This window comes from Numenius arquata, chromosome 2 (genome assembly GCF_964106895.1).
Source record: "Numenius arquata chromosome 2, bNumArq3.hap1.1, whole genome shotgun sequence".
NCBI lineage: Eukaryota > Metazoa > Chordata > Aves > Charadriiformes > Scolopacidae > Numenius > Numenius arquata.
This window is the reverse complement of record NC_133577.1, coordinates 108360708-108388562: the sequence shown is the minus strand read 5'-3', so window position 1 is coordinate 108388562 and position 27855 is coordinate 108360708. Positions and strand designations below refer to the sequence as shown.

At 40.9% G+C, this 27855-nt stretch overlaps 1 protein-coding gene across 1 annotated transcript; it reads right to left on the bottom strand.

Annotated features, from left to right (window-relative positions):
* On the bottom strand, positions 1–27855 carry LOC141479541 (ADP-ribosylation factor-like protein 8B). The gene is made up of 7 exons (XM_074168773.1): positions 27667–27855; positions 23221–23301; positions 7812–7885; positions 7363–7456; positions 5134–5201; positions 2889–2959; positions 1–50 (listed from the first exon to the last, which is right to left on the bottom strand). Exons 1-7 carry the CDS (start codon positions 27853–27855, stop codon positions 1–3), a joined length of 627 nt encoding a protein of 208 aa, XP_074024874.1.

The window sequence follows — 27855 nt, the reverse complement described above, 5'->3', positions numbered from 1 at the left end:
TCAACAGTGTCTCGATTTGGAGTGCTGAATAAGCCATTGTAATGTTATGTCTGCCAGGACAGATAAAACAAAATGAAAAACTCAACAGCCTGTTTGCAGAGTGTAAAAGGACAAGAGAACACCAACAAGTTAATACAAATAAAACAAACAAACAAACAAACAAACAAAACAAACCCAGAAACCACAGGCTTTTAATTTACACCTAATTAAAAAATCAGTACTTAAAACTTCAGGTAGATTCTTTTCTGTTGTTTTCTGTTTGTTTGTTTTTAAATTGTGTGCATTTTATATTCTTGAAATATGATGACTGGCATCAAGTTCTCCAAGCCACACATGAACTGTTGGAAAAGCAAAGATTTAAGATGACCGTAAAATGAACTGTAAAATCCAGACTGGAATGAAATGCAGTGTGAGAACAAAGGCAGAAATACACGAGCAGAAAGAAAGAGAAGGGCAAACATCTGACAAAGCATTAAGAAGCCATTTAGGTAGGTTGTAGGAGTCCAAGGTCTCTGAAAGACATGCAACACTAGACTAAAATTTGATAGCTGAAATTGGTACCCCTCCTGATACAATCTAATGCACTGGGCTGAAAACTGCAGCAGTTCACAAACTGATTCATGAGCAGATTAGACGTTTTTTCCTCAAGGCAGTAACATCTGTCAGGGAGGTAGAAAGGTTGTCAGGGGGCAGCAACAGCTCTAGCCCTCAAATTTAAATTTGTTGCCACATCTGTCTTAAATTCAAGACAGCACTCCATGAATATCCTGGCAGACCAGCTTAGGCACTGAGATGCAGACAAAAGCATCCCACGGCATCTAAAACGAAGCTAATAACTATATACTAATCTTCCACAGTCTTTCAGGACACAGAAACTGGCAGCTTTACACCTACACATCCTGATGAGACCAGTGAGATAGGCTGCCGTTTGCCCTGAAAAATGACCATCATCTCATTCAGCTGCACTGACATCAATCAAAAATGCAGAGGAAGAAGACAGCTCCCAGTCTTCTCCTTAACAGCCTAGTAGTTTCATCACTTTAATAAGCTAACTATATTTTCATTATAGTTTTTCATTATAAATGATGTTTTCCAGTCCTTTGATCCCCCTAGGTTCTTGCCCAACCTCTTTTCAGTTTCTCAAGGTCTTCCTCAAAATATGGCAAACGGTGCTCCAGTAAAGCCCACACAGTTCCAAACACACGCGATATACACAGTCTGCTCCCATTTGTTATTTCTTTGAGCAAATACTCAGGAACCAGGTTACTTTTTCTAGGCAAAATGTTACACTGGAAGATACTTGACTGATTCTTAGTTAAGATTTGACTATTTTTCAGCACTACTCCTAGGACTCCCACAAAGTAAGTGATCTACATGGTTCTGCATTAGCGATCATTCTTTTCATTATTTTCCCGTTCACAAATTTTAGCACGCTTTTTTTGCATGCTTTTCTCCTCCAGGCCATCCATATAAATGAACCAGGATCAAAACCTATTTGCCCCAGGATCCTTCCAGAAATTAAGCTGGTTTTACGAGTTTCTAGTCACTGTACCACTTTTGAGATCCTCCACTGCAGCCTCGCCAATTTTATGAGGATGAAGCACTGCATTTCTAAAATCTCAATCGCCTTCACTGCCCTTCACCCATGCAGATATTCCTGACTATGTTGTCTTCCTCAGTCCTTATATCCCAAAGTCTAACCTTCCCCAGCGTAGCAGCATATCCTGTGTTTTTCCCTCACTCAGAGACAGCTGTTGCACCCCAAGCTGCAGCAAAACTAGGTCTGGCCTCCTTCAAACCAACATACCCAAATGCTGTACACCATTTCCAGGAGAAGCCCTCACTGCCTAACACATCCCTGCACACATCTGACACCTCCTCCAGCTCCCTGAAGCCCAGGTATCACGGCATAGTCTCCCCACCACCTCCACTACCTGGTCCTCTCTGCCAAGGATGGGAATTTCCCCTGCTGCTGCTGGGAGAAACTGGCTTTCCTCCTGTTCCTACTCCCAGCATCTCTCATTCCGCTGAGCCCTATAGAGCTGCCCAGCTCCTCTAACGAGTCTGGCTTCCTCAAGAAAAGCAGCTATAAATATCTACCCAGGCTGCATTCCTCCCATCCAGCACCACTTGTTTTAGCGTGTGCAGAGGAGAAGGGTGGCACAGAGGCAGCATGCCCCCGGGCAACTGCTGCTGCTGGCTCAGCCTGTGCTTCACCCCTTTCTTCTGCCTCGTGGAGGGAAGGGAAGGGGAGAACATGACAGAGGAAAGGGACAGAAAAGAGGAGGAAAGCGAGCAAGAGAGAGGAAAGGTCTGTCGTGGTTTGGGCCGGATTGACCACTGAAACAAAAGGACAAGAAGCAAAGGCAAGATGGGAGACAACTTCACTGACTTCAGGATATGCTCCACTCATCTCCAGCAGGACAGGAGCACTAGTCCCTCAGTTTGAGGAACACCACCATACAGCCACATGCATGTAAGGCCTGCTCACAAGTAAAATCATGTATGGAGCAAAACACCAACATTTATTAAGTATCACATGATAATACGAAGGCCTTCATACCCAGTTACTATTTTTTCAGAAGTAACACAGTTTTTGTGAAGGCTCCAGTTACTTTGAGTTTTAAATATGCTTTTCCAAAGTCCCTGTCAAATTAATTTCTTAACTTCTCAGGGAACTAAGTAATTCTACAAGTGACTTTTAAATTACACATAATTCTATATTAAAAAATACAATTGCATGCAATATTTGCAACAAAATCTTTCAAAGAAAATCGGTATTTTCAATTATATATTGGAGTTAGATATTCAAATCTCATTAACACTTTTAACATCTGATCCAAAGTATAAAGTATACCCTGATGATGCCGTAAGAGAAAGAAGCTTACCGATGTTATCCTTCTCTTTACACGAAATAGAATAGCAACAGATTTCTCTGTCTTGAATAGCTGAAAGGTTTCTGCAGAAAAAAGAATTATAAAATAGTGGTGTTATAACTCCACGAAGACTGACAACAGAAATTTCCATTAAATTACATGTTTTCTGCTTTCTACTCAGTGTGTTCAATTTTATCCTCAGATATCAAATTTTAAAAATATGCTACTGCACACAAAAAACCCTACTTTTCTTAAACTATAAAGATTAAAAGGATATAAAATAATTTCACAAAAATTCAGATTTCTCATTAAGTCAGTGTAATAGCAAATAATAAAACCACATAAATCCATGAGCTGAAAATAACATTTTATAGTGGTAACCAAGGAACATTACCATGTCTTAGCATTCACCTTTTACTCTTTTCACTTAGAATCCAGAGCTTTTATCTCTAGTAAGTCTTATAATCAAATAACAGTACTCAAATGATCACATCATTAATCTTCAGGATGTTTGTTTTATCATACTTAAATATACCAGATCTGATTCCTACTGAAAGGATGCCTCTACATTTAGGAAGAAACTGATTCTTAATTAACTTATGTTTCTTTCTGGGAATTTCCCTATCCCCATTAGAGTTTCCGAGCACTTTGTCACTTTTCATTTATTTATCCTCACACAAGTGACACACACATGCAGGAAACAGATTACGTTCCTGGAGCGGATGGAGACTGGAGGCACCAAGAAGGAAAGATTCCTGAGATCACACAAGAGACTCTAATAAAGAGGACAACTAAATAGTGACCTCCCTGGACTTCAGGAGATCTAGCTATGTAGCAAAACAGGCTAATGGAATCCTGGGCTGCATTAAGAGGAGTATTGCCAGCCATTTGAGAGGGGTGATCCTTCCCCTCTTCTTAGCCCTGGTGAGGCCATAGCTGGAGTGCTGTGTCCAGTTCTGGACTCCCTAGTGTAAGAGGGATGTGAAGCTACTGGAGAGAGTCCAGTGAAGGGCCACTAAAACAATAAAGAGACTGAAGCATCTCACATATTAGGAAAGGCTGAGAGAGCTGGGACTGTTTAGCCTAGAGAAGAAAAGGGTCAGGTGGGATATTATTAATTTGTACAAACACCTGAAGGGAGGTTGTAAAGAAGATGGAGCCCAGTGACAAGACAAGAGGCAACGGGCACAAACTGAAACATGGGAGGCCCCCTCTGAACATAAAGAAACACTTTTTATTTCTGAGGGTGGCTCAACACTGGTACAGGTTGCCCACAGAGGTTGCAGAGTCTCCATCCTTATGCATACTCAAAAGCTGTCTGGACATGGTCTATGGTATTCAGCTCTAGGTGGCCCTGCGTGAGCCAGTGAGTGGACAAGATGACCTCCAGAGGCCCCTTCCAATCTCAGCCATTCTGTGATTCTGCATTTCCTAAGTCCCAGTTTAGCTGCTTAGCCTTTGGACCATCCTTCTATACTGAAACTTCACTTCACTTTGCTTGCACTTCCTACTCATTAAAATTATGCTATTTGAGACACAGAATCCTATTCTGCAAAATTATTGCAATAGTGGCTATTTTTACAAAACTGTATATTTCCTTTACAAATACCTTTACAATGCATCAATCTAAGTTAGTTTCAGTAATCTGTAAGTATATGCTTTGGATACATGCCAAAAATATCTGAATTGCTTAAATTTACAGACAGTAGTTTGAAACAGTTCTGTTCTAATGCCATTTGAGCATTAAACTGCCACTACAATGTACTCGGAAAAGTATAAGTGAGCCTATTACTATCTATAGCAGTTGTATCTTCAGCGATGGGAAAACAGGATTATCTGAAACAACTTTACACAACCGAAATAATAATCAAGGGATGTTCAAATCTACTGCCGTCAGTTATCAGCCTAGATTGCTATTTCAACTGCCAGCAGAGCTCAAAGTGGATCATCTGAGAATATAAAATTGAAACTGTTATAGCTGGTTATTGCCATAGACCACCAACGACTTTCTCTTACGTATCAAAATGGTTATCAAGCATTGGAACAGGCTGCCCAGGGAAGTGGTGGAGTCACCACCGCTGGAGGGACTCAAAAAATGTGTAGATGTGATGCATAGGGACGTGGTTTAGTGGTGGACTTGGCAGTGCTGGGTTAATGGTTGGACTCAATGATCTAAAGGGTCTTTTCCAACCTAAACAATTCTATGATTCCACAAACTTCACAGTGTTTCAGCTTTTTACACAGGCCAGCTACTCACAATTTCTCAATTAACTGCTTTTCATCCAGTGCACCTGGGAGGTCTCTTTTATTTCCAAGGACTAACACCTGAAAGAAATCATTCATATTCATGTTAAATCCAGGAGCAATAAAAATTTATTTAAAAATGGTCTTTAACCATTTGTTGGCATTATTTTGGAACTTGAAGCCAAGTATTTAGAACACAAAAGCATACATATTCAAAATGACCAACGACTGTTGGAAATCCTGCTCCTAGCCAGAGTCAGGTGTTGGATGCACACCCTCTGAAAACTGGATCCAGTTATTTCTGGGTGTATCAGTATCAGAAGTCTCCTCTGGAAGGGAATCTCTCCATTCCGGATGGCATTATGGGATGGTGTTAGATTGCACTAAGTGGATTCATGTTGCATGCAGCTAAACCTGGAGGAAAGTATGCACCGGCTGCACTCGAGCCACCAAAAGACATTCAATCCACAGGACCAGACTAACATCATTAATCAAAAGTAGGGGCTGGGTCCTCAAGACCCAGACATGATTCTCTCTAGTTTTGCTCCCCGGCTTCTTAATGTTGACTAAGCAGCCAGGCTACCAAAACATGGATCACCCAAGCACCAGCCAAATGACTGATTCCTCTCCCTCCCCTTTGAGCATCCATGGCAGAAATCAGAAGGGCAGCCAGTAGGAGTTAAGGCAGAGAAATGCAGAAAAGTTACTGAATAGATGCTGGAACTTTAAAGTCCCTATGCAATACTTAAGGCTTCAGGTATAAATCAAGGTAAGATGAATGGGTTGAGCACATTCTAAGATAAAGTAAGCAATGGAAGGTTTTTCTAATTATGATTGCATTATTGTTTTCCAGATGCGTTACAATACTGAATCAAGATTGTCCCATTATTTCCCATGAATCTGGAACACATTAAAACTCATTACTTGCAGCCTCAGATTAATAAAGCTACCTTAAAATCTATAATGCCAAAGCCTGAGTACAATAAATTGATGGAAGTTCAATACTAGTTACTACCTATGAAATAAAAATAAGTAAAAAATACATTACTGCACCTTGGCAATTACTTTGCTGGTCAGGCTGGGCGATTGGAATGTGATATTATAACATATAAAAGGAAAGGAACTTAATTAAATACTTCTGAAGATATGAGAGACCTATCATTTCAGGAAGAAAAAGTGCAAAGTAAAACAGGATGTGAAGACAGTATAAAGGACAGACAATGTCACTTGCCATGAATAGCATGACTATGGATTTCTGTAGGATTTGTTCGATATGTACATAACATAAAAAACCACAACAGTAATAGCAAACCTTATAAAAAAGACGGAGAGTCACTTGAAAAAATCGCCTTTGAGAATGGACACGTGACAACTTTATTCTCACAATGATTCCATGTTGGCTGGCTGTCTACTCATCCTCAGGTGACTTTGATCACTTGCACTGGCCAAGCATCCAAATATTTGCTTACAAAAAAGGGGCCAAGCAAAAGCCATCAAGTTGTGAGATCTTCCTGATCTGTATGTGCCATTGTTTTCTTTCTTATCACCGAAGGTACGAACTCTTGCTTGGTGGTGTCAGCATCACAGATCAGCACTAACTTGACTGATTCCTACTAGCTCTAAATTGGCAGATTATGTTTAATTAAACAACATTAGTCTCCACCTCCATAATTCCTCCTTAGAATTTCAGCAGAGTATACTATTCTTTGACACTTCCTACTGGAGAACAGATACGTATTTGCATTTCTTCCATACAGTTTAGTTTGAAAACTAAGAAGTCAAGAAAAATTAGAAGTCATGACACAGAAAAAGTCAAGCTTCTCTACAATCTCTGGAAACAGAAGACACTATTTGATGTTAGTGCCTGCCAACCTTCAGAAAGACAAATCTCGCATGCCTTAAGATACTGCCAGAAACGTATCTGGGTCACCAGTTCAAACCCAGCCAACAAGGGGACTGACTGGAAGTAATTACTGTCTGATAATGCCACACGTGAAAATGAACTTTTTCCAAATCTTTTCTGACCTTTAGACTAGAAAAGACACAAACACACTGCAGCACTGATAAGATGCTGAGTCCTCTGAAAAAATGTCACAATAATTTTTCTAAGAGCACTCAATGTATCAAGCCTGCACTATATTTAAGCTCTTATTTTCAAGATTCCAGAGGAACCATGAGGAATTCATGAGGATTTAGGCTACACTGTCTACATGCAGGTAAGAATAATAATCAAAATACTTACTGGAATTCCATGCAGTTGTGGCTTATCTATCAAACTGTGTAGCTCATTCTTTGAAGCTTCTACTTTTTCTAAGTCTGCTGCATCCACCATGTAACTGCAATGGGAACAGAGTTATTTATGGTACTGTCCATTACTTGCAGAAAGTTGCAATAAAACATCTGAAATGCGACAAATGTGTTCACATTGACAACTGCATTAAACAGTCCTGAGCTCTATAAGCCTCGCATTTATTAATACAGGAAGATACAGATTAAATATGGCCTGTGGGGAAAAAATGGCATGGAACATGCAGTTAATTATATACTTGGGTTGGTAGATGTGTAAAACACACTACTGCTATCATGTTGGGTCGTCTCATGTGATGGAGGTGGACAGGAAGAAAAGCATCTCTATAGTAATAATATATATATTAAAATACATTATCTATGGGCATACACATGAAAACTTACACAACTGCATTGACTCCTCTGCAATAACGCTCCCACATGCTTCGAAACCTTGGCTGCCCTCCAATGTCCCATACCTGGAAAAGGTAAGAACACCCCAACCCCAAAACTTTTTTGAACCACACAGTACTAACAGAACAGAACAAAAATGCTCTTACATGCAGCATGCAGGTTGTATTAACAATGCCTAAAGGTAGGCAGTTTTTTAAGTGACCTTCCTCAAGAGACTGGTCTTCTCAGCCCCTTCCAGGCAATGGAGGGAGACAAGCACATTCATAGGGCAAGTCAGTCCTGTGACCTTAACAGCTCCAAATGTCCATTTGGAGAATCCTACCCTTTCCCACTAATTGCTAGAAGACTTACTCACATACAAAAGTGGATTCTGCAAATGCACAGCCTAAAACTCACAAAGAATAACATCATTGTATGAAAACAGTTACAAAGTTTCATTTTTTATGGAGCTAGGGAGACCTGAGTTAGGAATGCATCACTCTTTCAGCAGGATAAAGACAGATATTAAGTAAATAAAGAGTTGGTCGGAGAGCAGATTGAGCCTGTGTAAGGGATGATATACTCTAGGGAGCTCCAATACCTCCACAGCTCTCCCATTTGTTCATCAAATGTGCTTTAAACGACATATGGATTAACTGATCAGAACAAGAAAGGAAACAGTAGTGCAGGGTAGGCCTGAAGTGATTAATCAGGGAATCTTAAAGAAAGGAAGCTCAAATTCTGCTTGGGATTTTATAAAGCTCCAATCCTGCAAATACTTATGCGTGCTATTAGTGTCCGGCAATCCCACTGAACTCCTTATCATCAAAGGCCAGCACATTATTTTTCTGTACAGGAGTTACTTATTCTGCTTTGCTTGCAAAAATTCAGTATTTTTGGTGGATGACAATAATCTTGCTTCAAAACTGTCTCCAAGATCTAGGATCTTGGAAAGGATCTAAATCATGCAGGCAAGGGCTATGTGATGCTGTAGCTGTTGCAGCTACATCCTAAGACAGCTGTGTTACAAGTGACACATCTATTAAAATAATGATGAACACTGAAAAACAAAAGGAATGGATTTGTTCCTATGTCAAAGTCAAGAAGTAATTATTCCTTATTTTAATCAGATAAAGCTATCAAAACAATGGGTGCTATACACCAGATCTAGGAGGCATATCCATTACAACACAGACTAAATATGGAAGTAACATACACAGAAGCAAATTTTCTTAAGAGCTGTTTTCATATTTATATTTTATAAATCCAAACATATTAAAACTGCTATAGCAACAAAGACTTGCACAAAAGAGCGAGACTTAATAGACCCTTGGGATAATAAGGCCTTCTTCAACTAATGCGGCTATATTTTTAATTTCACAGTCCATACATCATATTAATGTATCAATTTATCTATCATTTTCAACACCTTATATTCATATTTTAGAAAGAAGTATTTCCCAGTTCACTATTAAAATAATTCCCTGATTGATATCTTACTCTTCCTTCTGGCATAACATTAGTATATCAATCAGCTAAATGCAGATTGCCTTTGAACCCCTTCATAAGATCAAGAATTTTACACATTAAAGAGAGTTGAGTGAACTTCTGACCATGAACTGGATATCAGTTATTATCTGACTGATATTTGAAGTGCTTTTTCTAAAGCCTTAATAAAATAAACTTTTATTTTAAAAGCTTTAAAGAGATGAGTACACAGTTCAGTATTATAGTTAGATGACAAACCTCACACCAACACTAATTATTCCAATAACTCATCAGGACCTTGAAACTATCAGTAACCATCTGGTGCACATCTGTGTGTCCAGAAAAAGAAACCAAATTATTTTCTTGGTAGATCAGAGAAGAAAGAAGGGGAAAGAGGACAGGGGAGGCCAGTAGCAAGATCAGATTTTTGGAGATTGACAGCGACTATTCCTGGTAGTCAGAAAAATCTACAAGATGGTAGCCTGGACTAATCACAAAATAAATAATACAAGATAAAGAAATACTGGTTTTGTCCCTGTTTGATGATATACTGTATCTATACCATATTAAATAGCACTGCAGAACAAGTAGTGTTCTCATTAGGAGAGTCACCTTGAAACAATGGAAAGATAAGTCATTTCCAGTCAGTTTCCCTAATAAGGCTTACAGCTATTCGTCGAAGTACAACTTGAAGGACAGAAGATGCTACTGCTTGGGAACTAGTGCTTGGGAACCCAGTTTACATCAATATATTAAGTTATAATTATCTGAAATAGGTAAAGAAAATTAATGCACGAAATAGATAAAAAAAAATCCTCACCTCTTTGCCTATGGAATTGAAATGGTGCTAGTAGTAACTTTCTAATACTCTTTATTATATTGAATAGACAATGACAGAGTTAACTACTTTATTCAAAACACAAATCTCTGCCCCAAACCATTTCCACTGTACTTGACTGAACAGACAGAACTGTGAGAATACAAGAGGCACCCAGGAAGGAAAGGGGAGAGGTCTTAGTATTAGAAAAGTTTTCTTGCATGAGCCTTGCATGCTTTGTACATCACCTGTTTTTGTATCCCAGTATTTAATACACAGGTAAAAAGCATATTTTGGGTGTGAACTGGGAGAGGCAGGAGACTAACAGCAGAATATACAGCTAGCTATAGAAAGAAGTTTATTTTGTCTGGGTGTTTTTAAAAAGAGACTGGACTTCAAATTGTTCCCATGGCTTTTGTTGGTCCTTCAGGAATAAAATTTTCATAGTATTTAAGAGATAATTTTATCCCTAGAAAACCAGCTGATTTTAAGAATCAGAAAATGCCTACAGAATGACCAAACAAAAAAGCGAAAAAGTTTCTTTGATAGCCAGTACCATTGCCTCACGGGAGATTAAAACCTCAAGGAGTTGTTTACGCTTAATCTCAAAGGCATACTTTTTACTTCTACCGTATTTCATAAATCACAATTTTATTTGTTCCTGTCTACTCCTATAAAGTACTAATTCTTATCATGCTTGCAAGTCCACACTCTCATAAAATAATACAATGTTTCAATTTGTAAACCAGATTAAACACCATACTTTGGAATCATCACTTACCATAGGGCTTATACTTTAATCAAGTTCTTCTAGAAGAGAAATCTCTCCGGACATGTCTCTTGTTCAATTTCTTCATGTGGATCTAAGGCTCCTTAAGACTGATACATTCAAGGAGCAAATTCTTTTCCACAGAGGGGTATTGTGACAGTTGAGCAAAAATGCAGCTGGGGAATAGGTTCAAAGGTTTTTCGAAAGCTTTCAGTTACAGGAAGGTTCATTAACCCTCTAGTTGTGTCTCTTTTAATTAGCTAATATTGTGGGAAGGCTTGACGGTTAAGGAGAAAGTTGCAGGAAAAGATTTTCCAAATGCATTTTCTAGATGTCAGTTTTACATGGCTTTTTTTTCAGACATGCTGGGTAGGATATTTCGTGTGGACAGAGATGTGTACAATGACACATTTGTATCTCAATGTCAAGACACGGCTTCAGTACCTACGATCTCATGGTAGTCAGTGAAGCCCAGACAGCTATTCAACCCACCAGCTGTAATGTCTTCTTTAGGATGACAGAATTACACTCTAGGCTTGGCGGTACCATCTAGAGCTTCTCTGACTCTTATTAAAGGAGCTTAACCCTCATTGCAGACATTTAGCTGGTTACATTCAGGCATCTTAATTTGCAAGCTGAACCCAACACTACAAATACCTGAACTCAGAAACATATCTTTCTGTTTGGGAGTATTCAGAAAATACCAGCCATAAAACCCAACCTGAACAAACAGGTGAGGAAATTCTAAACATAGAAGAATATTTGGGGAGAGTAAGGTAGCATCAGCAACCTCCAACACCACATTATACACAGACAAGTCCATGTACACTGAGATGTGACTAAGAAGGTTATGTGCATGCAGCAAACAGCCATAGCACTCATAGCCAACTCAACGTGTAACGACAGGGAATAACTGGAAAGTATGGGATTAATTTCCCTCAGCTTCAGCCACCTAAAACGTAGGCATCTAATCCAAGTGACTAAATCTCTGTGGCTACTGAAGGGCTCAGAGGGCACACACAGCAGGAAACGTTCTATCTGTCTTGCCCACCTTGCCCACCAGCTGAACCATTCCTGCAAAGCACTCACTGCTCCCCACCGAGTTTAGACACCTGCCTCAGGTGGGCTTCCTCCTTTTCACCTGGCTAAGCTCAGGGGACACAAATCCTAAGTAGTCACCTATTCTAGACTGGAATCTTCAACCAGTAATGTTCAGCTTCCCCAACTAATAAACAGGAAGAATAAAAAGAGCTAAATCAAATAACCTTAAAATTTTTAATAAATTGCCCTGTGGATATAAAATATAGAGCCTTACTTGTACCAGCCACGTAACCTATTATGGAAGTTAGGATACCTTACTACCTTAGAATACTTACTACCTATCATCCTATATTTTGGAAATGCCTTTACAGTTGCTCTTAAAGCTGAAAAAAACATACCACGTGGCTACATTTTCTGCAGACAACACCTCCCAGAACACTGTGTCTTTGAAATCAGTCTTGATTCTTTAAAGAACCCTGTTGTCACTCCTGACTGGCAATAAAGTCCAACTTTTAAACATTTTTGGCAACTCGGCATTTTATTTTAGTCACATCAGAAAGAAAAAATACTATATGCACACTTCACAGTTCATAATTACTTAATTTAATCATAGCACTTTCACTGAAGAATGGGAAATGGACTTAGACTTGCGACATAAAATGGCTGAACGTCTTCCACTCCTGAAAACAAGTGCAGAAGCATTTCAGTGGAAGGGGTTATTTCCCAATGACCGGGGTACATTTGCCATTTTATTAGAGACAGAGGGTACAATATTGGAAGGATCAACAGGTAGATTTTACACAGGACACAAAAGCAAAGTCTGTTCTCAGAAACCGTTTTCTGAACCTCATGCTGCTTGGCTCCACATTGTGTTCTAAGGCAGGAGAGTACCAGGAATCCAGCTTTCGAGCCAAGACTGTAATCATCTCAGTCAACACATAACACACCTCTAAATAGAAGGAGCCAACCCACCCTAGCCTCAATACTGTGTCCTCCCCAAAGCAGAAAAGCCTGATTATGCATGACCATGTGGAATCCTCTGTAACCCTTTTTTCATATGATCATGAATCAGTCTCTAGACATCAAAATCCAAGAGATTCTGCTGAAAGTAGACATATACAAGTTATAAGCTGTAGGCAGAACTTGTATTTGGAAGACTAAGGGCAAAGACACCAGAGGAAAGGACACTGATAGCTCAGAACTGCTGATCAATAACTACTGTAGTGATTATTAATTTTGCTTGTCCTTGAAGAACATATAACCATGAAAGCAAAAATTAGTATTTACTCAATAGCAGAGAAAAGCCAGGAGGGTGTGCAACAGTGTGTATGCTGGGAAAAGGTAATCTAATATTGGTAAATTAGACAAGAAAAGGACATTCTCCCATGACAGATTTAACCCCACAGAGCAGCTCCCTGGCACTCTCCTCGTGTGTCCCTCTTGTCCTCTACCTCTCAAGTATGAGCAATCCCGACAGATTCCCAGCATTTACCAATGAGGCAAAGCTGCTGAGGACAGAGCTAATGAGGGACAGCATTTATGGTTCCCAGGTGTCGCAACAAGATGTTGGAATAGAACATATGCTTATATAAACTGCAGATAACTTCAAACTGGGAGTGGATAAAAAGAAAAGATCAGAATCCTGAAGTATCTGGACCATCTAGAGGGATGGTGTGAAATAAAGCTGAAATTTAACACACACAAGTTCAGAATGCTGCGCTTGCATCAAGGGAACCAAATGCACTAGCACAAAATGGATAATAACCAGGTAGAGGTGAAGGACAAAAAGCCTGAGCAGTTCACAAACTAAATATGTGTTTCAACAGTGTTGCAGATCTTAAACCAGCATGTACTAGCAGAAGCATCTTATGTACAATTTTGGAAGTATGTACTGCCCTGTCCCCAGTGTCAGAGAGGCTCCTATATTAGTTTTGAGCATCAGTCTATAGAACAGACACAGACAAATTTGAAGAAGTCCAGATGAAAAAAGAAAGGGTGCAAAGAGATTCTGAAAATACGACCTATAAAGAGGGGAGAGGGGAGCAAAACCATAATGTTTTCCAGGAAATGGCTGCCAGATATAGAAGAGAAGAAAAAAGCAGCTCAATTTGTCATGACAGCAACTCACGTCAGATATTATGTAAAAAGCTTTCTAACACTTAAAGAACATTGTACAAAACAAGGGATGTTGTAGAACCTTCTTCATGGAAGAACAGATTTTAAGAAAAAACTACCTAAGATATTTGGGTAAATACTTGATTCACCTAAGAGCACAAGTTTGGTTTAGATGACTCCTTGAGATCAACTCTTGGTCCCCATTTTTAGGAGTCCTAACAGGTACTCAGCATGACTGGTGCAACATTCAACACTCCCTGTTCTGACTCAGGACACTGGCTTCCGGCCCCATGTGTTTGTCCCAACCACTGTAGAGGTTCCTACCTAATGCATCATCCTGTCCCACACTGCGGTGCACAACTCCCAGCACAGATACAGTCTCCAAGGCTTCTCTTCCCAAACTATCAGATGGGATAGTGTTTTCATACTTTTCCTTCTTAGTTGATCATTGAGTAATACTGAATACGCTCCATACTTACTCCCTGAGCCTCTCTAACACTCATTTAACTCCTTTTCACTGAGGGTAGCGAGAGCCTTCGGAGATCGCATAGTCCAACTCACCCTGGTCAAAGCAGGGTTGACTAGAGCAGACAGCTCCAAGAATGGAGACTCCAGAACTTGCCTGGTCAACCTGTTCCAATGTTCAATCACCCTCGCAGTAAAAATGCTTTTTCTTATGGTTTAAATGAAACTTCCCATATTTCAGTTTGTGCCCATTTCCACCTGTCCTAACACTGAGACAAGTCTGGCTACATTTTCTGGCTACACTGATGAGATCTCCCTGAGCCTTCTCTTCTCCAGGCTAAACAGTCCCAGCTACCTCCACATCTCCTCATATGAGAGATGCTTCGGTCCCTTAAATCATCTTCATGGCCCTTTGCTGGACTCTCTTCAGTAGCTCCACATCCTTCTTGTACCAGGGAGCCCAGAACTGGACACAGTACTCCAGGTACGGCCTTACCAGCACTGAGTAAAAAGGAGGGACCACCTCCCTTGACCCGCTGTCAAAGCTCTTCCTAATGCAGCCCAGGATGCTGTTGGTCTCTCTGCTGCAAATGTACACTGCTCACCAATGGTCAACTTGGTGTTCACTAGGACGCCCAGGTCCCTTTCTGCAAAGCTGCTTTCCAGCCAGTCACCCTGTCGTGGTGCCTGGGGTTGATCCTTCTCAGGTGCAGGACTTTGTACTTTCCTTTCTTTACCTTCAGAAGGGTCATGTCAGCCCATTTCTCCAGCCTGTTGAGGTCCCTTCTGGATGGCAGCATAACCCTCTGCTGCATCAGCCACTCCTCCCAGTTTTGTATTATCAGCAAACTTGTCGAGGGTGCACTCTGTCCCATCATCCAAGTCACTAACACAGACACTGAACAATCCCGGGGGTATATCACTAGCAACTGGACTTCCTGCTTTTGAATCCAGCAGTACGTCTTTTCCTTACACACAACCATCATAAATCACTGGGACACCTCACAAGAATTCTTCCTTATAGAAATAATCACTTTTGACTTGAAATCAGCCCAGATACAGCATGGCCTTTCCGAGTTACCCAAGCCGTATGGAATAGCCATCACTTGCTGAAACACTGCTGGAGCTATAAAGGCAGTACACCCAGAGGCTTGTACTACTGCATGACAAGTGAGATGATGACATAACAGGTAAGATGTTTTTTAATTACTACTGAATAGCAGGATGAAGCATTACAAATCAGAAGGATTCTGTTTCTATGAGGGTGTTTGGAGACTTGGAAACTCTACTATCCAGAGGAGGGAGAAGCGCTGCAATGAAGGAAGCTGGATGAGGAACACACAAAGCCGGGATACTCCTCCTCCTCCCTCTGCACATCTCTCTGATGTGCTGTTTGCACATCAGAGCAAATAGCAAGTAGCAAGAAGCTCGGCTCCCCCCTCCCTCCCGCGGACTGGCCGCCACTGGCCCGGGCTGCAGCTCCCGTGGAAGGACGCTGGCCTCTAGTGGTGACAGCTGGGGTGCCGCCGTCCCACCTCCCCAGCTCCGGTCCCCTGAGCAGCTGCTCGCTGCTCCCTCCGGACTGCAATATCCAGCGGCTGCAGAAACTGACTGGGGGTGCTATTTTAAGAAAACGAAGCTCAAGAGCAAGGAAAATGAAGCTGCTGCACGGCCTGCTGCAGATGTATGGATGCCTGGTGTTGCTCTATTTCTTTTTTATACCTGAGACTATTCTAAGAACATCACTGTGAGAATCAAAGGTTGATTAGTTGCAGCTTCACAATCATTTAAAATAACAGTTCGTGATGCATGCCTTCAGAGACTCTTGAAATTCAGTTTGGTAATAGATATTTTTTAGCTACTGGCTAGCTTATTGAACAGTAAATCTCATAAAAGCAAAAAGATTACTAATACTGAGCTGATCCAAAAATAGAGAAATTCCGTCAAAATCCCAAAATAGAGAAATTCCAGCAAACAAAATTTGCTTGGAATTAAAACCCCAAATTAATTCAGCCATAGTTTTTTTATCAGAAAAAAAATGACAGCTATCAGTTTTGTTATGAACTACATCAAAATACTTTTAACAGATCCTTAAATTGTAATACATTAGGTATTTTGATGTTGAAAATCATCCTGTAAGTAAATATCTCAACCACAACCTCAAAATCCATAACGCTTCCTGCTTAGATTTCAAATACTGCCTGGTAAAATCTTTCTTTGTTGCTGCTTCTTTTCTTGGGAAATAACAGGTGACAGGTTTTATTGAATACACTGACAAGCCAAAATTTGACAATTCATGGTTAAAGCTGACAGCTTTACGTTTCTGATCATTCTCAACTTCAATTAAAGAGCACATGAAATTGGCATCTTCCTGCAAAATGTTTTGGCTTGCATAAATCCATGTTTTTCTTTCAGTGTGGTTCAGACAAGTACTCATACACACGGGCATACCAGTGACCATACTTTTACACAGCAGGATTAGAGACTAAATATGAGAATAAATCTGCTAGCTTCTGGAAACAAATGTCAAAAACAGAAGAAAGTAAAGATGACCATGGTCTCCTTAGTTCTTGTTGCCTTCTGGAATTGTACGGAATCTAGAGATAGAACTCTAGTAAAGAAACTAGGCAGTGATGCTGCACTAGCATAGTACTTCCTTCTTAGTGGCCTACCCCAAAACACAGCAAAAAACAGATGAAGGATTAGTATCACCTCTTTGTTGGTGTTGTGACATACTTTGCCTGAGGTGATCAGTCTTACACTTCCTGAATGCCATTTCTTCACTTGATGACTTTTTGACCTAGATGGTTTCTCAGCTTCACTCTTATAGTAAGTTTACTTGATTCTGTTTTGCAATGTTCCCTTGACACCTTTGAAAAAGGTCAGGTGAAAGACCTATCTGCTTACCATGAAGATCATTCCTACCATGTCTGAAGGACTTCACAGGTTTAGTAAAATAACACTTTTTCCAGGAATTTTAATAGCTGACAATTGAATAGCATAGTATTTCTATGAGAAATGTAACCTTCTTTGTTGGGATAAAGAGGTTAAAGAAAATTTCACTCTGAATCCTTGTTGACTAGGCTGCAAATAGCTCATCAAAGGATTCTAGTAAGAGGCAACCCCCTCACCAATCTTCAGTCATCAACTTACCAGCAAATGATGTCATCTTCTCACAGTAAAATAATTTTGGAAACTTTATCTAGCAATTAGGCTGTAAGATTTTAACAGCTTACCTATATACAGGATTTAGTGACGTACTTCATCTTGACAGGCTTTTAAGGAAATAAGCATCTATACATACACCCTACACCTCTTACTTTCACTGTACGCTGTTGTAGCAGAGAGACCATGGGAACTGGTTAAGGTAAATTATTTTCCTGTGCAGACTGGCTTCCAAACCAAGTATCACTCTTGAAAATAATAAACATATTAATAATGTTAGCATTATCCTCTTATTCTTAACGTTCTCAATTATAACAACTATATATAACGACTTTGGAGATCAAAGTGTAAAACAAGGTATGGTTCCACAGAAACTCACCCACCTCCTCTCTGTCTGAACCTGATCTTGCAGTATCATTTGTGCAGACAATCCAGTACCAACTTATTAGTCATTGCTTTTATCTACTTGAACTATCCTGGCTTAGAAAACACTTTATTTTGAAGATTATGTCTATTTGTAAATTATTTCTGTTTGTCTAGTTGAATGAACCATCAACAGCTTTCTCATTTTCTTCCACGTCTGACAATTCCGTAGCAGCATCAGTATAGCACTCCAACTACCCTTATGCTTTCTCTATATAAATTCTCAATTACAGCCTTATTCTTTCTATGCAAAAGACAGAAAACAATAGAACTGAAAGGAAATCCTTATTCCTGTGGATTATTTATGAACCAGGTTGAATGTAGTATCTTTTTTATTGACTGTAGCATCTTTTTTATTGACCGTAGCATCTATGGACTTCTTTGATCAGTTGTAAACCAAGGCAGATGCGATGAAAAGTGTATGAAACTGACATTTAGGAATAAATAAAATAGAATCCTCCCCTGGATGAGTTAGGAAGCATTGCTAAAGCTCAAGTGGAAGGTACTGTTTCGGTACAAATGTGCTCTTCTGAAAGAGAGGGGAAGGCAGGAGGACAAAGAACACCTGTATGCCTGAAAAGAACAATAAGAGAAAAATACCTCTTTGAGTAAATGAAAACTTAAAACAGTTTGACTACTTAAACTGAAACAAACAGCTTTTGCTTGTGAGTCTGCAATTGATGTTTCATATCACAGTGCTAATCACAATTTTCTCACTGGTCACATTCTCCTACACATCTGCCATTGATATATAAGAGGTCAAGAAAGCATGGGATGGCCTTAGGATGCCTTTGCACTTGTAAGGCAGTACCTCTGATGTTCTTGTTGTAAATACACTATTTGATTTGCTGTCATAGCTAGTGTACATATTAATTTGTGTATAATAAAGAGACTATTGGGGGAGAAAATCTACACAATTAGCACATCAATCAGGCTGTTTTTCTGATAACAATGCCCATTGACTTCTCCATAAGTTCTCTTTCATAACTAATACGAATCATGAATTAATTATAAGAACTAGAAAACACCATCCAAAGTGCGTAAATCCTAACAATATAACATTAAACATTCATTTTTTTAAAATACTATCACTGATCCATCTGAATCCACAAGCAGTTTATGTGTGCAGACTGAACACGTAATTCTGGCAGCCCTCTAGGAACAGGCAGTGTTAGTGGTGCTTAAAAGTTTGCAGTTAAGAGAGTGGAAGGATGAGGGAAAACTTTTTTTTTCTCACCAAATGGAGAGACTGCTTTCTTCCTCTCCGAATCTGCACTCTAAACATGGTTGAGTTCTAACCATCTAAGTCAATCCCTCCAGGCTGCCCCCAAAATGCATGATTTTGCCTGTGTCTGCATCCTGTTTTCCCACACTGTGGTGGCACCAGCAATCATGCAGCTGCTTGGGGAGCACACTACTTAGGAAATTGGACTGGGGAGAAATTAGCATGGGGGTGGGTTTGTTTTGGTTGGTTGGTGGGTTTTTTTAGAGGTTGCTTTCATCCAGATCAGTTGGCTGATCTGACTACTGCTTTGCCATGTGATCACTGGTACTGATGGAAAAGAGGGTGCAAGGGTGCAGGGCCAGGCTTAAAGTAGAATGTAAAACCTCATATCATGATCTACTTCAGCTGATTGTAAAAGGTGACCTTCAATCTGCCACCTTCACTAGGCTGGCCTGATGGCCTCTTAGTTTTCCCAGAAGGTAAGCCTACTTTGACCCTAGCAAGAGGAACATCATACTGAGGTTTAGAAGTGCTGCCACTGGAATAAAAGCAGGTATATTAAAAGATTACAGACGTTCTGATTTTGATCAAAAAGCCACTCTTTTGGGAGAAGATCAACAGAAATTTACCAACCTACTGTTAGGCTGAAGTATGTTCTTTCTATATCAGAGTTCAGCTCCTTGCTTAACAACACTTGGATGGTTGTTGAGACACATTTAACAGAGGGACCCAAGATTAGAATTTCTTATTTTTTGTCACCTGCTGACAAACTCACCCCCGGACTAAGACAGGACATTTGTTGCTTCCTCTTTAAGGGACAGGAGTGGGTATTTTGAGGAAGGAGGTGTTTGGGGTTTGGCAATTCTGTGTTTATGCAAATGGATGAGACACAAGGGGAACATGTTTGATGAGGAGAAGCTAACAGGCATGAGGAGAGTTGGAAAGTAACTCCACAGCAATGGAAGAGAGGCAACAGCTCTCTCCCGATGAGTATACCTTCTTGTTATGCAGCATGAGTACTGCCCTACTGCAATCAAAGCAGATGTTCCCGTAAACTGACATTTCCCCTTCCCAGCCTTACCTTACATGTAGCATACGCATTATCACAAGCAGAGCTGGCCACAGAGAAATGAACCAGCAGATGAGGGAGAGCTTGGATGATCTTGTATACACTGAGAATAGACGTGAAGAAGGGCCAAGACCAGAAGTGAAACTTCATCATCAATCAAATTCTGCAGTTTTTCACCAGCTTCAAACATAGCATTCAGAAGGACTAACAGAAAGCATCACAAAATAATAGCCTCCATCTACAAGAAAAAGCTGCATAACTGTTACTCAGCAGAATGTGCACCTTCTGCACTACTTCTCTCTCCATTTACTCTTTTGGATTCCTGGGTCTCCAAAATAAATAGAGCATACAGGGTTGGCTGCAAGAATTAGTGCTGAGAGGATTCTGATCACCTCCGTTTTCTGCAGATGCAGTCCACCTGATGCAGGCTAATTCATATTGCCATATAAATTCCTCTGTGTTTTCCGAGAGCTGGCCACTGTGTAAAGCAGTGCCAGTCTTGACTTTTTATTTCAAGGAAGAGTTTGGACACATTGCAGTGCTCATCGTGTGACAGTTTGTTTTTTGTTAACTCACACACACTCCATCTACACTGGAAAAAAAAAAGTTCAGGTTTCTATCAATCATTTCCTTCCAGGAAATATATGGATTAAAAATGCTTTGTCTTCTTGCTTGCCTGCTCTGTGATAAGAATGAGGTCAGATTCTCTCCCAAAGTAGGCTCTAATCATGTATGTATCATAATGATCATGCACAAAGTCACTAACTTGAGGTTATCAAAGCAATAATGATTCTCTTCCACTTCACTTTTACTCCATTTTACATTTTACCCCATTTCCCTTCTAAGCCTTTTACAGTCTTTACGGTGGATCTAGTTTTAAGATACTCGCCATCATGTATTTTTCACAATCTGCCAAAATTTCCCGGGAAATTAAAATCAAACCAAAATCACAGAATCACAGAATCTTCTTGGTTGGAAGGGACCTTTGAGATCATCGAGTCCAACCACAAAAAAAAAAAAACCCACCCAAAAAAAAAACCCCACCCCACACCCACCCACAAACAGACACAAACCAACAATCTCGGGCACTAGAGCATGCCCTGAAGTGACATGTCTACACGTTTCTTTAATACCTCGAGGGATGGCGACTCCACCACCTCCCTGGGCAGGCTGTTCCAGTGCCTGACCACCCTCTCAGTAAAGTAATTCTTCCTAATATCTAATCTAATCCTCCCCTGCCGCAACTTTAGACCACCACCAGTGACCGGCCGCCAGCTGGATTTCACCCCATTAATCACAACTCTCTGGGCACGGCCATCCAGCCAGTTTTTTACCCAGTGAAGAGTACACTTGTCTATGCCATGATTTGCCAGCTTCTCAGTGTAACAGGGGGGGGACAGTGTAAAAGGCCTTACCAAAGTCCAGGTAGACAATGTCCACAGCCTTCCCCGCATCGAGAAGGCGGGTCACATGGTCATAGAAAGAGATCAAGTTGGTTAAGCAGGACCTCCCTTTCATACACCCATGCTGGCTGGCCCTGATCCCTCGGCTGCCCTGCACTTGCCGTGAGAGCTCACTCAAGATGATCCTCTCCATGATCTTTCCCAGTACTGAGGTCAGGCTGACAGGCCTATAGTTTCCTGGATCCTCCCTCCGGCCCTTCTTGTAGATGGGTATAGTTAAGACTTTTTATTTCAGCCAAATCTGACATGAATTTCAAGAGGGTATATGGGAAGGAGGGTTGGGGTGATAAGAGGAAACAGTTGGGTGGCATTGGACTTTCCATTCCAATAGCTTTCAAAAGACTGGCTTATCAGGCACTGTAATGTGTAAGCAGTTGTAGAGGAACTTATTGATTATTCTGCAAGGTCATAACAGAGAAGTAGATACACAAGTGAAATGTACAGCTGAAGGCACTATAGTCATGTGAAATTTGAAAAAGTATAGCAAGATACTATGACAAGAAAGAGAGAGGCAGTCACTGTATTTACACCACTGTGGACATTTTAGGTTTAGGGTTTTTTAGTCCAGCTTTAACATCTCCCAACCAAGAGAAGTCAATTATCCCTTTTCCCTTCCTTTACCTGCTCACTGCTTAGAGAGAATTGCAAGATAGTTAATAACTACTTATATTCACATTACAGGTCATTTCAGAAAATCTTCCCTAGGTTTAGGAGTCACAGCAAACCAGAGGAAAAGAATACCTTTAGAACTGAGGGCAAAAGGAGAGAAAATGAAGGAAAAAAAGGAAAAAGTCAAGGTAAAGCCAAAAAACTATATTCCCTTCACCTAACTTTAGACAGAAGTTATGAATTCAATCTAGACTCATCAACCACAAAAGAGAGTGCCTTAAAGCTACTGGAATATACTCTATCTTGATGCCTATGGCATGAATCAAAACCCAAGTGGCATCACCTATATTCCTCTATAGGCCTAAGAGGTGGTTCCCTGACAACTGTCTTACATTAGACATTCTGTTTCCGTATAACTAACATTATGCAAGTTAAACTGCACTCTTTGCTGAGATGTGTAAGTTAGAAGTGAAGAGGGGAGGGGAGGGACCTTCAGGAGGCAACTCAGCTCCCTTATTATTTCAGAATTTTATGACCTTTCTAACCCACAAGAGTGTAACAAAGCTTCTGCCTGGCATGGATATAATGTAATCAGATTAACGTAACAGAGGAATATACGACTATATGCTTTCAAAAAGATATTATTGAGCTAGAAAAATAGATAAATGATCCTACCATCTTAAAAGATATTTCCCACATTTTCACATTCTAAGTTGAAATTACTTTGTCTATTAGCTATTCACTCTGTATTAATTCAAACATGCACACCTACCTTTATGGTAACATTTCCTTTTGTTATTTTTCTCATATTGAAGCCCACTGTAGGAATCATATCTTCCGTGAACTGCCCTGACTAGAATAGAAAAAAAAAATATTATAAAATAGCTAAGAGATAAGTTTCTCATTTGCAATCTAAAATTCTTATTTTACAACATGGTGAAATATCACATTAATTTTCTGCAAGAGCACTAGCTAGCACTTCAATTAATGCATTGTCACTCCAAGGAAGACTGTTCATTTCAGCCCCTTTAAATGATCTTTTATTCTCCTCAGCGACAAAGATCACCCCAGAAACCACGAGACTTAGATAATTCTTCATCCGATCCTTCAGCAAACCAGAAAGCAGCACAGTCAAAATATACAATCATAGAATGGTTTGACCTTTAAAGGTCATATAGTCCAACCCCCAATAAGATAAAATATGATAAAACTGACTATACCAGGATTTTTTCCTGTAGTTTCTCACTACTGTTACCAATGGTTTAACTCCAAATTTAATAAACGGTGAAGGAGTACCCATGTAGAGAGTACTACATGCAGACCCTTTCCGAGTAGGTGGCAGCAGAGCAGTCCCACTGTGGAAGCTAAGAGAACACTATTAAGACAGAAAAATACAAGGTACTAACTCAGCACACCATAAACCCAAAACAAAATCAAAGTGCTGCCTCCTCCCCCAGTTCAGAGGAATATTTTTATAAGACAGGCGCTTGTCATCATGCCAACAGGAACCTTACACACATCTACCCACTCCAGAAGACAGCTTTTGAGGAGAAACTCAGATCCAAGTATTTAATTATTCATCTTCCTTTTCAAAATGTATCATTAATAAGATATCGTGTCTCCTAGGCATGGCGCATTAAGATATGCAGATGGTTACTTAATAGTTATGTCTACATAGAGGTCCAGGTGCTCTCTGCAACATACACAGTACTGCTGGGTTACCACCCATCCAGAAAGGACAGCAGGACCTTCTGGACTTGACAATGGCTCTCCATGTATCTATCTGCTCATATTCCCTTTACCGACTACATCATCCTATGTGGCCTAGCGTTTTTTGGGGTTTTTTTTTTTGGAAGAAAATAAGGGTATGTGGACAAGGAGGGAAGCAGGTGTGCTCCAACAGGTCCTCCCCATCTGACAACTGGATGATCAGAGCTTCAGGGTGCACCAGAGTAGCTACGTGCCTTACAGCGTGCACATTGCCTCCAGCTACCCCTAGTGCTATTGCTGCTCTCTGTATGCTTTCTGCAGCTTTTCTCTTTGCTATTCATGGAGAGTGAGAATACACTATGCCTCCAGTTCATGTTCACAAACTAAGATTAATTGTTTTTCATCTGGGACATTAAAAGCTATATAAACTTTGACAGTTACTTGATCCTCTCACAAGATTTTGGGGTTTGGAATTAGATCCAGAATTAGATTCAGGCAAGAAACAACTTCCTTCAATTACCTGTTCAACCTTACCTGTGGGAAGCTTCTTGCTAAATTCTGTACTATAGACATCTTCCCCATCTTTTGTTTCTGAAAGTCTCTTTTTCCTCCCCTTTCCTTGCTTCAGTGACTTGTCAACAGCAGTAGGAAAAAATAGTGAAGACAAATGCACCTGCAGCCTCATGCAGATACACGTACCCAGCAGTGACTTAAGTTTTTAATTGGATGGAGTAAGACAAAGCCAATCAGTAACCATCTCCTGTAGGAGGTAGTGGCCTAATTTGTTAGAATATATAGTACACTTATTTGTGGAGGACAGACATATGAATGCATAAATCCTGAGGATGTGCCATCATTACTCAAGCATAGGAATGACTGGAAAAAAGGCCAACCGACTCAGGACGCTATTGTTTAAACAAACTCATAGAAAGTCAGAATTCCACTTTTGTCAGCAAATTGTATACCGTATGTAATATGTTAAAATGGAACACAAAAATCAAACAAACCCATCATAACTGCTCTGGTATTGGGGATAGAGTGCAAAGAGTAAGTGTCTGGTCTTTAGTCTTTTCCTCTAAAAAATTTCCATTCTGCTTGAGCGGAAACAGCTACAAAGAAAGTATTCTGTTTACAGTTCTTTATTTTCCCACACAATGAAGAAAAGAAAGTATTATGTTGAATCTTTTGTCAGCATTAGTCAAAAAACTCTGATTACTGTGCTTTGTTTCAAGTGCTATAAGCACCATAAAGTAAAAAATCTGTTCCATTTTGCTTGCTAAGGAAGTTTTACATGACAAATTACCTATTTTGGTGAATATTCAAGATGTGCCAAGAAGTTTATTGTTGTATCTCAGTAAAAAAGAGATTACACCCTGACACAGATGAAAACAAGTGGTGCTAAGAAGCTTGCAATGTCCTCTCTAAATGTTGCTGAATATTGAACTGATAATGAATACTGCCATAACCCCTCATGATAATGACCATGGGCCAGACCCTCTACCCATTACATCAGTGCACATCCATAGTAAAAGGCAGTGACAGTATCCAAGGTTTCTACTGGTAACAGAGGACTAAATATGGCTCAGGCTCTTCAGGGAGGAGACTGTCTCAAAGAGTGTTTATCCAATGTTAGCCTGATAAGATCTCTGAATACTACTGCAAAGTGAAAAAAATAGTAAGTTCCTACCATTTGTTTTTATGATCCATCACAGTCTGCATTTTAAGTAGCCACTATTTTGTGACAGTTATTTCCATCTTGTTACACTCTAGCCACATACATACAAACACACATAGAGCTCCCAATCTATTCGCCATCCCCATATAAACTGTATTCAAGAGTAAGCTATTATCTATTGCCTTACTCCCAAATTCTTCAGCCACCCTTCTTCAGTGATTACCATGGTGCATCATCTCCAGACTCAAAGATCAAAAGCTACAAAACTTGCAATGTGTGACACTCCTCAAGTCAGAAAACATATATGCCTTGTACAATATTCTTAAGCAACACGTTTGCTGGCAAAATCAGACCTGCAGTAACAACAGTGCTCTGGTATTCAAGATATTAGCATGACAGAGACAAACATGTATGATGCCATTCCACAGGTGGTGTAGTGTGAGTGGATAAACAGTTACATGCTACTGTTACTGAGGTCTCTGAACTGTTGTGTTCTCCTTTGCTCCGTTTATGAAACCAACCCAAGAAGCAATATAATTTGTTGTGCCTCTTCCCCATTCCTCAGCAAAACCCACCCTTGGGAGATGAAGACTTCCAATGGGCACAAGAAGTGCTGAGGCCTGTGTTACGAAGCCCGCCTGAGTGCCTAACAAACTAAAATACCAGTTTCAGCTCTTTTCTGTTTATTGACTGCTGATGTCCCCCAAAAACCTACTTTCATTGTGCACTTTCCCTACCCCATTCGTTTTTCTCCTGCTCTCTCTCTCTACTTCTTCACTCACACTAATTCACAATCTCCTACTTTTCCCTTAATCCATAATTGTATATGAAAGCAAATAATGAATACCATATACTCGTGTCATCATTGCTTCAATCCCTTTGACTTTAGGCCATACACCTCCTAGTCTGGTTTCGACTTGTGTTCTAGTGACTTTTCAGGATGAGGACTGAAGAATACCTGAAAACCTTTATTTGGCGGCAGGTGAGCTGCAATACATCTCACAACAGTGATCATCTTTCAGAATAAAGGTATGCACTAAGCTTCATGATTAGTAGTAACCATATTTAACGTGCATATTTGTTTCCATCTTCCAATGGAAAGAAAATCTTCGGGATGGACCTGAATGCAGCAGGGCGGAGAGCACAGCAAACAAAGATGAGGACCGTACTCAGCATGGCGACAAAACGGAAAGCGTCACGGCAGGTGTCAGCGTTAGCGAGGAACAGGGCTGCAAGGCCATCACCACGGTGGGAAGAGAAGGCAAAAATCAGACTTAAATGCCGGGTAAGAGCCATCAAGGGATTGTGGGAAGCTTTAACAACGATGCAACCGATGGGAGGGGAGAATTCAGTGACAGGGGAGTTGTGGCCTTTGGAGGATACACAATATATTCCCATTTATTCTGGGATACACTGGCCGTGAGAAGCCCACTCTGAACCACGGGCAAGAGCCCCGTGCCCAGCAATCTGCTTTGAGACGGGTGCGCTTCGCAGTCAGGCACAGGAGACGTTTTCTTTCTCTTAAAACAGTTTCACACCCATCCGAGCCTGCTGTGACATTCTCCAGCTCGCAAAAGATGCGAGAGCCCTCTCATCCCCGCCGTCCCCCCACCTCCCTCTCTCCCTCCCCTCATGACAGGCGGGTGCGTCCCCGCAGGCCCCGGAGGCAAAGCCCGCACTTGTTGCCGGGGGAAGGGACACGGAGCGGCCGGCTCGGAGCGGGCGGCCCCCTCCAGCCCCGCCGGGCCGCCGCCTCTCCGCCGGCGGCCACCCCCCTCCTCCCGCCGGCCGCCGCCCTCGGCGCCCCCCGCCCTGCCCCCCGCGGCAGCGTACCGCCAGCACGGTGAGCAGCGTGGTCTTGCCCGAGTACTGCAGCCCCACCAGGGTGAGCTCCATCTCCTCCTTCCAGAACAGCGAGCGCAGCCACTCCAGCAGCCGCGCCACCAGCCCCAGCATCCCGGCCAGCGCCCCCGACCTGCGGCAGGCGCCTAGCCCCAGCGGCACCGCCTCGCTGCTGGGCAT

Bases quoted from the DNA above. Each gene is read 5' to 3' on its own strand.
- LOC141479541 (XM_074168773.1), bottom strand. From the start codon at position 27,855: ATGCCCAGCAGCGAGGCGGTGCCGCTGGGGCTAGGCGCCTGCCGCAGG. The intron at 7,886-23,220 runs GTAGGTGTGCAT...TACCTTTTCCAG, and splicing joins AAGGAAATGTTACCATAAAG to GTATGGGACATTGGAGGGCA. The intron at 2,960-5,133 runs GTGAGTAGCTGG...TTTTTTCTGCAG, and splicing joins AAGCAGTTAATTGAGAAATT to AAACCTTTCAGCTATTCAAG.